This window comes from Procambarus clarkii, chromosome 81 (genome assembly GCF_040958095.1).
Source record: "Procambarus clarkii isolate CNS0578487 chromosome 81, FALCON_Pclarkii_2.0, whole genome shotgun sequence".
Classification (NCBI taxonomy): domain Eukaryota; kingdom Metazoa; phylum Arthropoda; class Malacostraca; order Decapoda; family Cambaridae; genus Procambarus; species Procambarus clarkii.
This window is the reverse complement of record NC_091230.1, coordinates 24,231,967-24,249,365: the sequence shown is the minus strand read 5'-3', so window position 1 is coordinate 24,249,365 and position 17,399 is coordinate 24,231,967. Positions and strand designations below refer to the sequence as shown.

The 17,399-nt window shown below is 36.2% G+C and overlaps 1 protein-coding gene across 3 annotated transcripts in view; it reads left to right on the top strand.

Moving 5' to 3' along the window:
- The window catches only part of LOC123773198 (teneurin-m), a 95,678-nt gene that overhangs the window by 36,901 nt on the left and 41,378 nt on the right, over positions 1 to 17,399 (top strand). For 2 of the 3 annotated variants that reach the window (XM_045766808.2, XM_045766807.2), the window contains exons 8-11: positions 2,254 to 2,480; positions 3,003 to 3,213; positions 5,065 to 5,091; positions 14,409 to 14,598. In XM_045766808.2, the coding sequence (XP_045622764.2) occupies positions 2,254 to 2,480; positions 3,003 to 3,213; positions 5,065 to 5,091; positions 14,409 to 14,598 (655 nt within the window). The remainder of the gene's footprint in view (positions 1 to 2,253; positions 2,481 to 3,002; positions 3,214 to 5,064; positions 5,092 to 14,408; positions 14,599 to 17,399) is intronic. The other variant, XM_045766809.2, reaches the window with a different exon arrangement.

The following is a 17,399-nucleotide window of genomic DNA, read 5'->3' as shown; positions in this document are numbered from 1 at the left end:
TCCCTCCACACATTCTCTTGTGTCAACTACATTTACAAAACCCTGTTCTTAAATGCAAACCATGCTCTGAAACTCTCCCTGGACAGATGTAATAGGACCCATTATCACCACACCAGAAATAAATATCTCTTTGATATCCCCAGGGTCAAACTTAATCTGTGTAAACACTCTATGCAAATTAAGGGACCTAGTCTATGGAACTCACTCCCTAGTGATTTGAAAAACTGTAAAACTTTTGCCTTATTTAAAAGCAAAACCAAAAAGTACCTAATTTCATCTTCTTAGTTTCCTACACCGAGCTTTAAATTTGCTCTGTACCTAGTGTTACCCAATCTCCTAATTTTTATGCAATATGAAACAACCTTATCATTGTGTTCATTGCTGTCTTCTTTTATGTGCTAGCCATATGCTGTATTGTGACTACCAATTTTTGTCAACTACCACTCAAGCTGTCATTGCAATCAATCTTATATTGTTTCTGATGTATTGTGCCTACCTATTTTTTGTCAACTACCATTCAAGCTGTCATTGCAATCAATCTTAGCTACCTATGTGCTTTAATATACTGTACCTACAATTTTCTCTCATCTTCTTTTTTTTTTCATTTCATGTAATCTGTTATCATTTTTTTGTCTATAAATTTTGCAAGTATTTACCTCCTTAAATTTTTTTAGATTAAGGACCTGCCCGAAACACTGCGCGTGCTAGTGGCTTTACAAGACTGTAATTACCATATTTGTATCCTCACATTCCTTATGTACATTCTTGTATATGCATAAATAAATAAATAAATAAATAAATAAATAAATAAATAAATAAATAAATAGCATATGTGGGATTACACCAGGGAATATAACATGGGTGGGATTACACCAGAGAATATAGCATAGGTGGGATTACACCAGGGAATATAGCATAGGTGAGATTACACCAGGGAATATAGCATAGGTGAGATTACACCAGGGAATATAGCATAGGTGGGATTACACCAGGGAATATAGCATTGGTGGGATTACACCAGGGAATATAGCATAGGTGGGATTACACTAGGGAATATAGCATAGGTGGGATTACACCAGGGAATATAGCATAGGTGGGATTACACCAGGGAATATAGCATTGGTGGAATTACACCAGGGAATACTGTATAGCATTGGTGGAATTACAGCAGGGAATATAACATAGGTGGGATTACACGAATATAGCATAGTACAACACTGGTGGTATGCGAACAAGGGGACACAGGTGGAAACTTAGTACCCACATGAACCACAGAGACGGAAAGAATTTTGTCAGTGTCAGAGTAGTTAACAGGTGGAATGCATTTCGCAGTGATGTGGTGGAGGCTGACTCCATACACAGTTTCAAATGTAGATATGATAGAGCCCAGTAGGCTCAGGAATCTTTAGTTAGTTTAGTTCATTTATTATGCACCCCATACCCATCCCATGGGCGGTAGTGGAAAGGGTTACAGAGGCACATAATGGGCTCAGGGACTGAACCCCACAATTCATTTAGCTAAGCAAGTCAGGAATCTGTACACCAGTTGTTTGACAGTTGAGAGGCGGGACCAAAAAGCCAGAGCTCAACCTCAGCAAGCGCAACCAGGCTTATATATCGTTTAAATATATCAGAAACAGTATAGATCCAAGGACTGAACCCTGCGGCTCATGCACAGTGGAGCCCCAGGGGAAGCTGGCCACGTTCAAGGTAGCACTATAGAGCAGTCAGGGCAGTAGCTCTTCACTGCAAAATAACCAACACTGTAACCATCTAAACTACACACAATCTTCATCATTAGATAACTACCCACGACAAACAAGTGATTGAAATTTCTTAATGTCTTATCCTGTCAAGCACACATATTTATGACAATGCATAAGGTTTATGCAGTTTGCTGCTAGAAGGTTCTCTTGATTCTGGGGACTGACGGTACTTAATCACCATCCATAAAACAATGATGAATCATTGTGAATATGGTATTTGGTATTTAAAGATTGGAATTTGGTACCTCTGCAGTTTCATACAAAAGGGAAGGGGCATGGGGCCATACCCATCACACAACAGCCACCATTCACCCAGCAAAGTATGGTGGTACTTACCCCCCAAGCATCTGGCATCCACCCTTGAAGACAGACAGACTTCCAGTTTTATTTATAGATAATATTAAGGTTGTTAAGCATTTAGTAATTAGCACAAAGTGGCTCAATGTGTCCTCATCTGTTCTTTAAATATAATATTTATATTATACAGATGCAGTGAACATGGGCAGTGCAAGAATGGCACTTGCGTGTGCATGACAGGATGGAATGGCCGTCACTGCACACTCTCTGGCTGCCCTGGCAACTGTCGCAACCGGGGCACCTGTGAGGCCACAGCTGAAGGAACCTGGTACTGCCGCTGTGAGACTGGCTGGGATGGACCTGACTGTTCAGCCATGCTAGAGACCCAGTGCAATGATGGCATGGACAATGACCGAGGTGTGTCTGGCCGTGTATTCATGTTCCAACATTTACTTTGATTTTCCAACTGATTTACTGTATTGTTGAATTTAAAAGTTTTCTCTAAACAATGAAATTTAACTTTATTTCTAATCTATTTTTGTGAACAAAAAGTAAATTAGAGCTTGTAATTTGAAATAAAAAACATGGGCCTTGTTCTTATGTTTAGTTTAGGATGCACATTGGGATTGCAGAGATGAACTTTGAACATATTAGGATTGAAAATAAGTTTTAGGTCATAAAATTCTCAATGAAAATTGAGTTTGATTTCATTTTTCATGCTCTACTTAGAGGATTAATATAAGTTCATGTCTCCATATCCTGGATCACAGAAGCAAGTACCTTCAAAATGAAAAATTTCCAGGAGATGAGACCAAGTCTGATGTTATTGTGGATTTGAATAAACATAAAACCTCGGCAATAAGATTATATAAAATAAATCCCGCTCATATGCTTTTATACATGCCTCGGCTATCTCTAACTGGTTCTTATCTTTGGCAGATGGCCTGATGGATTGCCAGGATCCAGAATGCTGCACCCATCAAGCGTGCAAAGACTCTCAGCTTTGTGTTTCCCGAGCCTCGTCCCCCATTGACATTCTCTTGAGGAAGCAGCCCCCAGCGGCGACTGCTTCCTTCTTTGAGAAAATGAAATTCTTGATTGAAGAAGATTCACTGCAGCACTTTACTAATAGCGAAGCATTTAACATGAGGTAAGCAGAATGAAGTGTCATTTGAAAAGTTTTTATGTCAGTAGAATACATTGAACACGCGCTTATCTCAGTCCAAGAGTTGCACTTGCTCCTTGTCCATGACAGTTGTTTAAGATAGTAATGTACTAGTAGGAGTAATTGTTGTTGATTGTCCTGAATCTTCAATGTATTCCAAAAAATTACAATTCAATAGTATGCACATCGAGTGTAACATTTTGATAATGGTTCATCTTTCACATTCTTTATCTACTGCTTTCCATTTGTTATCCAAGAATCAATTTACAGTATCTTTGATATGCAAAAACACATTCATTTTTATACTAACATCAGTGTTAATATTATCTGCAGTGACATCCACCACTACGTGGAACCCCAATCGTTACTAAAATTGTTTTTGGCCTCAATTTCCCCTTTTTCTTTTTCTCATAAAGCTTCAGGTATACATGTTAGCTTAGGAATGATTATTTTCTCTGTGGATATTAAGTACTGCATTTTAGTCCCTGAAAATATAAATAAGAAATGTAACAACCTTTTTTCCTCATATTAAACATAGTATGGCTACTACTATTCTCAAAAAGATACCATATAAAACAACATTAGTATTTTTATCACTGTATTGCATCCCACGCGTACCATATGGAAGTTGTCTGTGTTTGTCTGACGCTGGGTGGCTCAAACATAGCGTAGTGACTGTACTTCAAAACCGGCGTTTGTTATGGGTGTCACACGGCTGAGGCGTAGTCACATGAATGTTGCTGCAGTAGACTGTGGTAGAGAATGGGTCCAGAGGTTACCCACAATCCTTTGTAAAACAATAAACTAAATCTTGGTGCCTCTGCTGTCTTGATTGTTGGATTTTGTGCTTATATGTATTATCCAGGTATCTTGTGGGTTTCAGTGTTAGCTGAAGCCCTGATGAGATTCTGATAATATGTTATGAGGTGTCTTGAAATGAACATGTGCAGAAAACAAGATTTGTTCTTTATAAAGCTTCTCGTGGGGGCCTCTGTGGCTCGTATTCTCAAGTAGTTGGAGTTTGTAAGTATATAGCACTTAAAAAAGCTAATTCACAATTCTGAATAGTCGAGGCAGATTTTGTCAGTATCAAGACCACTCTCAGATGCTCATTGACTATCAGTGTTGTTAATTAGCCCCCATGAAAACCGACTCTACGTGCGCTGTTTTATGTACTAACTCTCTTCAATTACTTGAGAACGATGCCGTATGACTCGCCTTAGGTACCGGTAGTGTTGAAGGTACTCTGCAGGTGGGCCGCCCAAGCAGAGTACTGGCTTAGCAGAGTTGTATGGGGTACCCGTGTTGGATGCATTATTTTGTGAGGATACAAGTACCATGTTGTGCCTCTCATCCAGCCCCTTTGCGAACCGAACCCCTTCTAGCATTTGAACAGTGTTCTCATCTGATGCCTGTTCACACTGATATTTATTAATCCTGTATCATTCTGTGAAGCATTTTTGTGGTTAGTGAGAATGCTTTTATTTTTAAAGCATTACTAATTAAATTCATTATTTAAATAAGATAAATAAATCACGGGTAGTTATGAATCCATAATGTATACATTTCTTAATTTCACAGGGTTTTTGTACAATAAATCCAAGGTATTAAGCAATGTAGGTGATTAGGAATATCCATAAATATTATTTTCAAACTAATACTCACTGCAAAGTGATTGTTAAATGTTGGATGATACAATAGAGATTTTGTATACATACATGTATCATTGGTGGGTCGGTGCGCATTGGAGGCCTATGATGTAATGGTTCTCGTTAGCTTGTAGTAGTTGTAGGAATGTATGGGTTAACCGCGGCTTTCTCTTCGTGCTGCGCTCAGTGTTTTTTGGAACCACTTCCACCCGAGGTAAGATTAAAAACAAAAAAGAAGCACGTTTAGAAAGAGAACAAACTTTATTATTTTTCTTAATGCATATTTATATAGTTTTTAATATTTTTCTCCAGTTTTTTCAGATCGAGTTAGCTGGCAACTTTGTATGATATATTTAAACCTTATTCTTAGTTGTCAGCATCTACCCTTATTTGCACTGCCATTTGAATATAGCCTACATTCTTTTTTTTTTCATAGGAGGCGATGTATATTTTAATCTTGACTTCCCTTAGTAATTTGAGTGCTGGATTGCATGAATGAATGTTTCCACACATTCATTTATCATTGTGTTTGCTTGCTAATCAATTTTTATCTCTCTATCGCTGTTATCATTATATATTATACTAATCTGTAAATATTTTTTTACTTGGAAATTCCATTCTTAAGACTTCAGATAGTCTAATACAGTTTCGCATTCTCATACCAAAGCTTACTCATCTAATGGTCATATAATTGATATCCGTAGAAGTCCCCCTATTGACCCTCTGAGTTTCGTGATATTTCTATCCGTCATGATCGTCTGTCTTTGGTGATCGACAGTGTAGCTCTTTATTTCACGGTGTCATAAAAATCCCATCAACTCCATTGCCTCTGTTTTTGTTTTGTGGCCGCAGGATTGTTTTAGCCATCCCATGTCTGCACTTGCTTATAAACAAGCTCCTTATTTTTACTCATTGTTTTTCTTATATTCATTTATATTAATACAGTTTTTATTCTCTTTTTATTGATTTTAATTTGCTTATCAACTTCATATTGGTTTTAGTAATAAACTAACATCTGGTATTCACATAGTGGCGGGAGTTACAAGACATTTGGAATAAGTTCATTTTTAGGCCTTTAGCTTTAAAATTTATTCTACACTTTTATATATCTTGTTACTTCAGTCTCAGATGGACATCAATATTCTTAAAACTGATAGTGTGCATAATTCTGTGTTGAATATAACTTTATTATTATTATATGTAAATTGTCATAATCTTCTTAAAAGAATTAACATCAACACGTAATATTTCTTAAAAGATGACATCTTAAAGTCTGCTTTCATATTATTTAATTTGGCTAATAAAGAATCAATTTTAGACAGTCAGTATAATGAAAATCTTAGGTGGTATTTTTCTGTTATGGTGATTCTGAACATGTCAATAATTCCCAATATACAGTAAAATAAATAAATAAATAAATATACATATACATATATATATATATATATATATATATATATATATATATATATATATATATATATATATATGTATATGTATATATATATATATATATATATATATATATATATATATATATATATATATATATATATATATATATAATAAATTACTGGTATTCATGTACAGTATATGATAAAGTAATCCATATAGTCAACCCAACCCCCAGCTCCCGATATAAAATAACCTTCATTTATAAGAACAAATATTACCGTATTATCAAGTCTGTACAATTCATTTGCCAATTTGCATGCAATCCATACTTTAGTTCTTTTCAGTTTTTTATTTTTTGGTGGTGCCTAATCTTATAAATTTAATTCTTGTTCTCTGCTCTTATATAATTCCTCTGTATCACCCTAAACCTTTTTTACAGTAAAGTATCATATATGACTTTTGTAAAGAATCTCTGAGTGATAACCTTGAGCACTTTCATTTAAGTTGCATAAAGCTTTAAAAAAATCATACACTGTTGAATCTCTCATTGGTGAATTACGTAATTATTCATGAACAATTAATTATGAACAAAAATCTATGACCACGGGTGAAATTGCATGATCTGTTTGACTGTTAGCGCTTACTGCCTCTCTGTCAACTGTAATGCATGTCAGACAGTGGTGTTAATATGCATGTCAGAACTAAACGTTGACTTCACCTACCTGCAGAGCTTTCTGTGCCAGCTTGAGCGAATGTGCTATTTCTGTTAGCTGAACAGATCTGTAATGAGACTGCCGTTAACAGATGCAAGTCCTTATTAGTAGAATCTGAGTTAGCAGATGGGAATCACGGGCACTTTTATATCTAAGAATTCTCCCGACAGTTTATTAAATTAATAAATGAGTTTCTTGGCAATAAATAATATTTTATAAATGGCTTTTGCCCATTATCTAGCTATTTATTATAACGTCAACATTCAGTAATGCACTGGCTTCCTAAAAAGTAAATTCGAGAAACAGAATACTCAGTAAGTTTTTATTATATTTCTATCAGAGTCACTTTATAATAAAAATTAAATGGTATCAACGAGCACTTATATCTTCCTTTTGCCTTAACTAATTTTAACACCATAGTCTTAATACTTAACTGAATAAACGATCAGCCTAACCAAATATACTTATACAATTTGCTCATAATTTAGAAAATTTAGATCTCATTAACTTTATGTTGAAACAAACAATAGTATGTTCACACTTATAAATATGTGGTGCTTTTCCTGTCTGTTATAGCTTGTATGTATTATATATATGTGTGTGTGTGTGTGTGTGTGTGTGTGTGTGTCACCTATATGCACTTGACTGTTGATTTGAGAGCTTGTTAGCACTGTCACGAAATGCATGCACTTTGTGTCTTATATTTTAGTCAACATCATTATCAAATTCTATACTATAAAGCCTAATCTATTGTATTAGTATTCTTGTTAATTGCTGTAACACAATCCTATATGCCAGAGATTAGTTATTTTGAAAACTTTTTCAGACATTGCAAGCATATAAATTTTCATTTTATTGTCAATTATTGTTTGTATGTTTATACTGTACTGTGTATGTGTGTGTGTGTATATATATATATATATATATATATATATATATATATATATATATATTAATATACTATACATTCACTAATATATATGCTTATATATATATATGCAATAAAGATTAATAGTAGCTGATCTATTAAATGCAGAATAATCACATTTGAATAGTGAATTCTTTGCTAGGTCACTTTGGCCCTGTCAGGGCTTTGTTAGTATCAGTGACTAACAGAAAAGAGAAGCAATTTATAGGCCAGCTCATGGAAAACTGGCCTATAACAACCTATTCTCCTGTTTAGATAGTAGTTTTGTAACTATTGCCATTCTAAGCAATTAGATAGTCAAACTTTGTACTATTCACTTTATAGAGATGGAAAAATGAAGCAAAAAACAAACTTAAATATTCCTAGGCCTAGTATAGCACACATATGTACTATATTATTACCTCAGATATTGTGTATTAGGCCTAAGAAGGTAAGGTTAGGTTAGTTTAGTTTGTCTACGCAACATAAGTAGAAAATAGTTTTTCGGTTTGTCCAACTCATTAGTGCCGATTTCTACTTTCTAATTTTGTCGTACGTCGGTATACAGTATATACTATGGTCCTTATCATTACTATAAGTACTACTGTACTAAAATATTCAAATTCAAATGTTTATTCAAGTGAATTTAAAATTTAATGTAATAGGAGGATGGGCTGCTTATAAACTGCTTCTCCTCTCTTCTGTTAGTCACTCTGCTACAGTATTAACAAAGGCCTGATATGGCTAAAAAGCGCTCTAGCAAATAATTCACTATTCAAATGGTTATTCTACATAGATAACTATAAAAATAAAGGATGGTTCAATTTTCTAAAGTTCCTATTTTCTGATCATTTTGCTCATCCCCTTGGTTCCCTTTAAGTAAGTGATCCATATGCCAAATTTTAGACAAACTAAAACTATATAGGAGCTGCACAGTTCTATTAATTTTGCAAGTTCAAAACACTATGGGATTTAGTTGGTAAGAAGTCATAGTAGATTACCTTCAAAAAATCTTGAAAAAGATTACTGTACAGAGTTTTTAAATCTGTCCCTCATCTTTCCTGGAGGTTGGTCTGAATGTGAATTCAAATTCAGTTCACTAGGAGATTTCCATCAAGCAAGGTGGATGGCAAAGACCATATATACTGTACACTCTTAAGGTCGTCCTATTCTGTGAACTACTGGAGTTGACTAATTAAGAATTGAGAGAATGAGAAAAAGCAGCTTATTTTGTCAGCCTCATATATGTCTGCTTTTGGCATGAGGCAGTTGCAAGTCAGTTGGAACCAAATAATGACTCGGATATGATTCAACTTCTGAACCCGGATAGAGATGTCAAGGAGAGTTCTTTGAAGGTAGCTAAGAGACATATTGGTATCTGTCAGAAACAAATGTTTGATTGACTTTATTGGATGAACGTATTACTCTGGCAGCGAAGGAAAAGATGTTCCAGAATTTGGAGAAGCCAGAATAAAAGAAAGAATCTTAATGATTAGAGGGGAAAACCTAGTCTTTTAAGGGAAAGATCTGGGAGACCTTGTCACCTGATGTTCAAAGACATTCTTCGGATTAGGGTTGGCAGTGTGGAGGAAAACTGCAGTAATGTGTTAAAAAGCTCCATCATTGCCTTTAAAGTATTGAATCAAACCAAAATCAAAATGTTTAATCAGGTAAAAGTACATACTGTACATAGAAGATGAGTTAAACATAATGTTGGATTTATAGGTTTTTAGTTAGTAACTAACTAAACTAAACTCCTGTTAAGGAGTGTCAAACACCACAGAAAAGCCATCACCAAGCTAATAAAAAAAGGACTTGCATCTTACTAATTGAATGTAGTTAACATGAATGTTAAGTTTCAACTTTGTTTAGTTTTGTGGGATGTATTTTAGAATAAAAAGATTAATTGTAAATCTAATTTATTTGGGATATATACATTATAATATATACTATTATTATTATGCTTAATATGAATTGGAATAAAATTTCAAGTGAGCAGACTGTGCAACCTCTAAATATTAACTGATCTTTCATAAGTTTTGCAGACATTCTTTCCATATCAGTCCTCATGGTGTAGTTGGTAAGACACTTGCCTGCGTTTCGTGAGTGCTTTGTACTGGGTTCGTATCCTGGCTGAGATGGATTTACTGGGCGTCAATCCTTAACTGTAGCCTCTGTTTACCCAAGAGTAAAATGGGTGAAGTACCTGGTTGTTAAACGATTTGGCGGGGTCATATTCCGGAACATAGAATTAAGGACTTGGCCAAAATGCTATGCGTGCTAGTGGCTTTACAAGAATGTAAGAGATATTGTACATGTATATATAAATAAGTAAATAAATAAATATCAGTAGGAATGAGCAAAGTCAGATTTCAATTTTTGCCTATACAGTAATATGAAACACTTAATATATCTCTATATATTATGCTGAGAAACAACATTGAACAGAAAGTATTTGTCTGAGCACGATTTCGAACATAAGGACTGTGCTTGTCATTAGAGACAATAGAAATGATAGAGGGCTACCAAGGTGTAGTTACAAGCACAAAAATACATCATGGGAGCAGAAATAGGGCCATAAAAATAAGCCAACATAGACACTGTTCAAGAGCCAGCAAGGAAGAACTGAGTAGCAAAGTACAGAAGAATAAAATAAACACAATAGCAGTGGGAAATAAAAACAGGTGACTAAAGAGCAAGAAGCATATTGTAGAAAGTAGTGTACAACTATTATTAAATTTTTCACAAGAGCTGGATAATAGAAAGAATTAAAAAGAAACAACATAGTTATTGCTCATATTAGAACACAGATGATCATTATGGGAGAACTAATATTTTTCACTATTATTATTTTTTTATACAGTGGTACAAATACAAATACAAAAACAAATACAAATATTTATTCAGGTAAAGTACATACATACAAGGTGAAATACAAAAGTTGATGGATTTATAGATAGAGCTAGTACATACAATGCCTAAAGCCACTATTACGCAAAGCGTTTCAGGTAAGCATTACGTTAAATTACATTAAAGCGTAAACCTTCATTTACGAATTTAATCAGTTGCCAGAGATGGCTCATAACCTGAAAATTCGTAACCCAAAATTAATTTTCCCATAAGAAATAATGTAAATTGAATTAATCTGTTCCACACTCCCAAAAATATTAACTTCAAAATACATTTCATACATAATAAACACAAATATTTTGTACTATAGTATGTACAAGTTATAGCTAACCTTTATTGATGACTCTTGTTGGAGTATGGAAGATGGTGTGGGAGAGGGGGAGAAAGAGAAGTGTTAGTATTTGAAAGGGAAGTCCCCTTCCATTATAACATCAGGCAGTGATGACTTCTCTGGGATATTCTCTCTCCTATGTTTTGCAGGCATACCACTAGGACCTGGTTGTGGCTCACTACTTGTTTTTTTCACTAAGAACCTTTCCATAAAGACTTGTTTTTCCCTGCCTTAACACTTGTCTGTAGTGAGACATCACATTGTCATTAAAAAGGTTAATGCAACGGCCTTCTACAGCTTAATCTGGGTGAATCTTTTCAGCAAAACTTTGCAGTTCTTCCCATACTTTACATATTTTCTTAACAATGAAGAGACATCCTCTACTGCCTCTAATCACAACTATTTTCATAGGTTGAACTTTACCACTGACTTTCTTGGGACCCATGGCGTGATATATAATAATTACTTTTATGTTTAGAAAGCAAAAAAGCTGAAAAACAATGAAATTCTTTACAAAAATTTTTTATTTTTTTTTTCATAGTTTTTCATGCATAACGTTTCGGGCACGTCCTTAATCCTAATATTCCCGAAATATAACCCGCCAAATCATTTAACAACTAGGTAACCATTCAGGTTACCAACCAGGTTTAACAAACATCTGGGGTCCTGACGGCTGAGTGGACAGCGCTCGGCGTTCGTAGTCCTAAGGGTCCGGGTTCGATCCTGGCGAAGGCAGAAACAAATGAGCAGAGTTTATTTCACCCTGATGGATCTGTTCACCTAGCAGTAAATATGTACCTGGGAGTTAGACAGCTGCTACGGGCTGCTTCCTGGGAATGTGTGTGTATGAAAATTAGGATTAAGGACTTGCCCGAAAGGCTGCGTGTTATTGGCTGTACAAGAATGTAAAAACGTTTGTATATAAAAAAAAAAAGGTACCCATATACTGCTGGGTGAACAGAAGGCACCAGTTAAGGGTACCAGTTAAAGATTTGCGCCCAGTCAATCCTCCCCGGCCAGGATACAAACCCAGGTCAAAGTCTCCCCCCTGAAGTGCCGGGTGAGTGCTTTACCACTGCACCACAGAGACTACCGGAATAATAGTTTAGGAATAAAAGCACAAAAATAGATTACCACATTATGAGAGGCATATTGCTCAGCAAAACACCACCTAACAACTATAGCCACAATAACGCAGGGCAGAGAAATGACAATTGGCTGAAAAGTAAGGGAATTAAACAGGAATTTTTGCTTGGACATTTGAAGGATAGGGAGACTAACGTATCTCTTAAGCATTACTTTCATGTAACGCTTAAGGGATAAAAACATGTAAAAATGTAATGAATTTGTCTTATGAGGACATAAAGTGTTTTGCCGTTACCAACTGTACAGTACCAGTATTTGTGTTTATCTTATTCCTATATTTTTGCCACTCACTGCTTCCTCACTGGCCCGTGAGCAGCATCTGTGTTCACTTAATTTTATGGCCACATTTCTGCTCCCATAATGTCTTTCTGAGCTTGTTACCTCCTCTTAGGTAGTAGTCCTGTGTCATTCCTATTCTGTCTGATAACGAGCACTCGTTATCAGGTTTCTCTGCATTTTTTGAGATCAGTATTTTTTAATCTTTGTGTGTGTGTATACTATATATATATATATATATATATATATATATATATATATATATATATATATATATATATATATATATATATATATATATATATATATATATATATATAATGTATATATGTCGTACCTAGTAGCCAGAACGCACTTCTCAGCCTACTATGCAAGGCCCGATTTGCCTAATAAGCCAAGTTTTCATGAACTAATTGTTTTTCGACGACCTAACCTACCTAACCTAACCTAACCTAACTTTTTCGGCTACCTAACCTAACCTAACCTATAAAGATAGGTTAGGTTAGGTTAGGTAGGGTTAGTTAGGTTCGGTCATATATCTACGTTAATTTTAACTCCAATAAAAAAAATTGACCTCATACATAATGAAATGGGTAGCTTTATCATTTCATAAGAAAAAAATTAGAGAAAATATATTAATTCAGGAAAACTTGGCTTATTAGGCAAATCTGGCCTTGCATAATAGGCTGAGAAGTGCGTTCTGGCTACTAGGTACGACATATATATATATATATATATATATATATATATATATATATATATATATATATATATATATATATATATATATATATATATATATTAATTATGCATTTAAATACTGTACAGTATATACATATTACTACATATTTAATATATATACAGTATATATATGTTAAAGTGTTATTTATGGGTTTCCCCAATTGGTTGCCTTTTTATTCGTCTGTAATCATATTTCCTTCTTAAGAAACACATTTCCTTTTACCGTACTTTTTAAAGCCCAGCATGCAAGTTCTGGTCTATTAATACACTATTGTTCCCTGGAATAATGCTCTCTGACAAATCAGCCACGTTCTATATTTTTACAGCTTGATTCAAATCCGTTTCTGTATTTTCTCTTTCTGATTTGATTATATATATATATTATATATCTAAATGATTTTGTTTTCATAAATACTGTTCTCTAAATAAATAATCTGTTGAATGGATTATTTCTAGATTGAAACATTACTTATTGAATAAAAGAACATATAATATATTTAAACAAAAATGTCATTCAAAAACAAATGTTATAATGCTTATTATTATGCTGCTTAATATCTGAAACAAGTTAAAAGTTATAAAAGTTAAACTGTTTAAGTATATTTACATTGGTCATTTCTATCATAAAATTACTTTCAGCATATATTTACAGTACTTCTCTAGAGTGTATTTTCATAATACTTTTTATTATATCCCAATATATATAATTTTTTAAGTCTGTCATAATTTTTACATGTAATTTAATATCTTTGTATAATTCTGGGTTTGAGACTTTTCCAGCGAACTAAATAGCTATTTTTATGTTTATTCTCTCTGTCTCTCTCATTCTCTCTCTCTCTCATTCTCTCTCTCTCTCTCATTCTCTCTCTCTCTCATTCTCTCTCTCTCTCTCTCTCTCTCTCTCTCTCTCTCTCTCTCTCTCTCTCTCTCTCTCTCTCTCTCTCTCTCTCTCTCTCTCTCTCTCTCTCTCTCTCTCTCTCTCTAAACTGTCCAGAGTTCTAAATTTTAGTATTGTAAATTTTTGCCCCCACACTATAACGCCTGTGTGTGTCCACTTTGTGTAAGTGTTGTGGTGCGGGTGGGTGATGAGTGTCTGTGCTGGTGTGGTGCAGGAGAGCGGCTGTGGTTCGTGGGCGTGTGGTGACCAGAGCCGGCAGGGGCGTGGTGGGCCTCAGGGTATCGACCATTGAGAACCAGGAGGGCTTCACACTCACCCGGCGGGATGGATGGTTCGATATCATGGTCAATGGAGGAGGAGCAGTCACCCTAACATTTGGCAAGCCACCCTTCAGTCCAAAGACGGTGAGGAAAACTTTTGTTTCTTTTAATTAAAGTGTGTTGCAGTCCCCGTGGTGCAGTGGTAAGACACTCGCCTGGTGTTTTGCGAGCGCTTTGTCTTTGGTTCGTATCCTGGCCGGGGAGGTTTTACTGGGCATCAATCCTTAATTGTAGCCTCTGTTTGCCCAACACTAAAATGGATACCTGGTTGTTAAACGATTTGGCGGGTCGTATTCTAGGGAACATAGGATTAAGGACTTGCCCAAAAGGCTATGCATGCTAGTAGTTGTACAAGAATGAAAAAACTATTGTACAGTATATATATAAATAAATAAGACAAATAAAAATAATCAATCTTGAAGACTAGTGACAAAATTATTTGAATTAATTTTCAGATAAATTCTCCACTATTGTTAAGAGAGTTTCCTCTCTTCTTCACTTTTAATACTGAATATAGCATTTTGTATATTTCCAGTGTGTTGTTAGCATTTAATTTTTACTTGAAAACAGTTGAATTACAAAAATGTTTTAGTATTATTGTCATATACTGTGTGTGTGTGTGTGTATGTATATATATATATATATATATATATATATATATATATATATATATATATATATATATATGCAGAATAACCACATATGAAAAATAGAAAATGCTTAACGCGTTTTCGGCTAATTCGCCTTCATCAGAGCAAAGTAGAATGAAGATAAGTTTGCTGATCAGACCTTTATATCCGCCTGGGCAGATCAGCAAACTTATCTTCATTCTACTTTGCTCTGATGAAGGCGAATTAGCCGAAAACGCGTTAAGCATTTTCTATTTTTCATATGTGGTTATTCTGCATACTTGGATCAGTGTTTTTGTGATCATTGTTGCATATATATATATATATATATATATATATATATATATATATATATATATATATATATATATATATATATATATATATATATATATATATATATATATTATAGGTTGTGAGGGTACCACCTCTGGTGCCAATGTGGGGACCCATAGCCTCGGAGAAGAAAATAAAAAGTATTCAGAGGAGACCTTGTGGTTTCTCACTGAACACTAATATTATCTTCTCCTACCACCCCCATTCTTTTGTATGTACACACATATATTTACTTTATTTGAACTTTGTTACAAAAAAGGAGTTACATATGGGTTACAAAGATGGTTATCATAGGTTGTCGAGTTCCTCCAGCTCCTCAGATGGCGGGCAGGAACCCTGGATGCAGTGCGCATTTCCCCTCTGTATCGCCACACTGAGGCGCTGGAAAAGAAAGCTTGCAGCTCTCGGGTCCCTTGTTGTTTCAATGAGCCTAGAACCCAGTTCCTTCAAAAAACTGGTAGCACTTTTACCCCAGGCGCCGAGTGTCTCAGAAGCAATGGGGACAAAATTGTAGTGGTGATCCAGTTCTCTATACTTACGGGACTTGGCTGCTTCCCTGTGGGTGGCAGCGCCACCTGGTTGTGCAACACTGAGGTTAATGTAGGTGTTAGCCAGGGTTGATACGCACGTGTAGTCCCATACCAACTGCTTGCCATTCTTCCAGGGGTTCACTGTGATACCATCCGGGCGACCAATAAGAGCATCAGAGTTACGGGGCGTTAGGTAACGGGGCTCTCTTTCAGCTGGGCCTCCAGCTGTGGTGAGGCTCCTCTTGATGATGTCGTTAACTTCACTGTGCCTCGAGTGCCATCCCCCTGTGCTTTGGCAGAGTAGGCCATGGTGGCCGTACCTGTCAGCCACCACCTCGCCGCAAATACACCTATATCTGGTGTGGATTGGGGCAGCAAGGCGGAGGGCCACAGCAATTCGGAGGGCGTGTGGTGTGAGACGCGTGCCAGTTGCCGACATTGGGGTTGCTAACAGGAAATCCCCTGCATGTGGTGCTGCTACTGCTGTGAGGCGAGCAATGTCGTGTTGTGTTGTTGCAGCACCCAGGCACTCTGCAGCAACTTGGTCTACAATGGGGCCATCCCAGCTGGATTGCTTGTGGGCTTTTGGGGATGGTGGTTGAGGTGATTGGCCTGCACGAGAGGCCCACTCTGTGGCACAGCGTGTAAAATTGGGATCATGTACACCTGCCAGCTGATGTAAGTGGGCAGGTAGAATTTCCTTCACAAGGTCGTCGGATGCTGATAAGGAGGACAGGAAGGCTGGAACAGCGATTTGCGTTGCTGTTCGGACTCCGAGGCCCCCAAGTCTTACGGGAAGAGAGGCTTGTTTCCACTGTAGGTCATCGAGAGAGAGGTTAAGGGCTTTTTCTAGCAATGATTTCAGTAACCGGTCATACTCACTTAGTTTTTGGCTACTGTAAGATGGTGAACACCTCAGAAAGTAGGTTAACCTGGGGAGGGACAGACATCTGGTGATGAGGTAGAGTGCATCATGAGCATCAATATCCTCAATCCTCCCATCCATCCTCTTAAGGTCGGCGATTTTCTTATCAAGGACCTCATCGATGGCTTTCAACCCCAGGGGAGCTCCTAGGAGTGTGCTGTCTTCAGGTTTAATTTTATGGATATTTGGCAGAAGACCCTCTATTCTTTCTACGATGCCCTGGTTGGAACATATTATTTCACATTTAGAAGGGTTCAGGGTGAGGCCTAAAACTGCACCTTGCTCCTGGATTTTTCTGATGTCCTCCAGGAGGGAGTCTTGGGAACCATCTAGGGTACCTTCATCCAAGAACCAGATGTTAAGCTCACTGGACAGGACATCTGTGACTTGTTTGATGACTAAGCAGAAAAGGAGAGGAGCAAGGGGGTCACCCTGTTGGACGCCTTCTCGCGAGTCAATTTCATG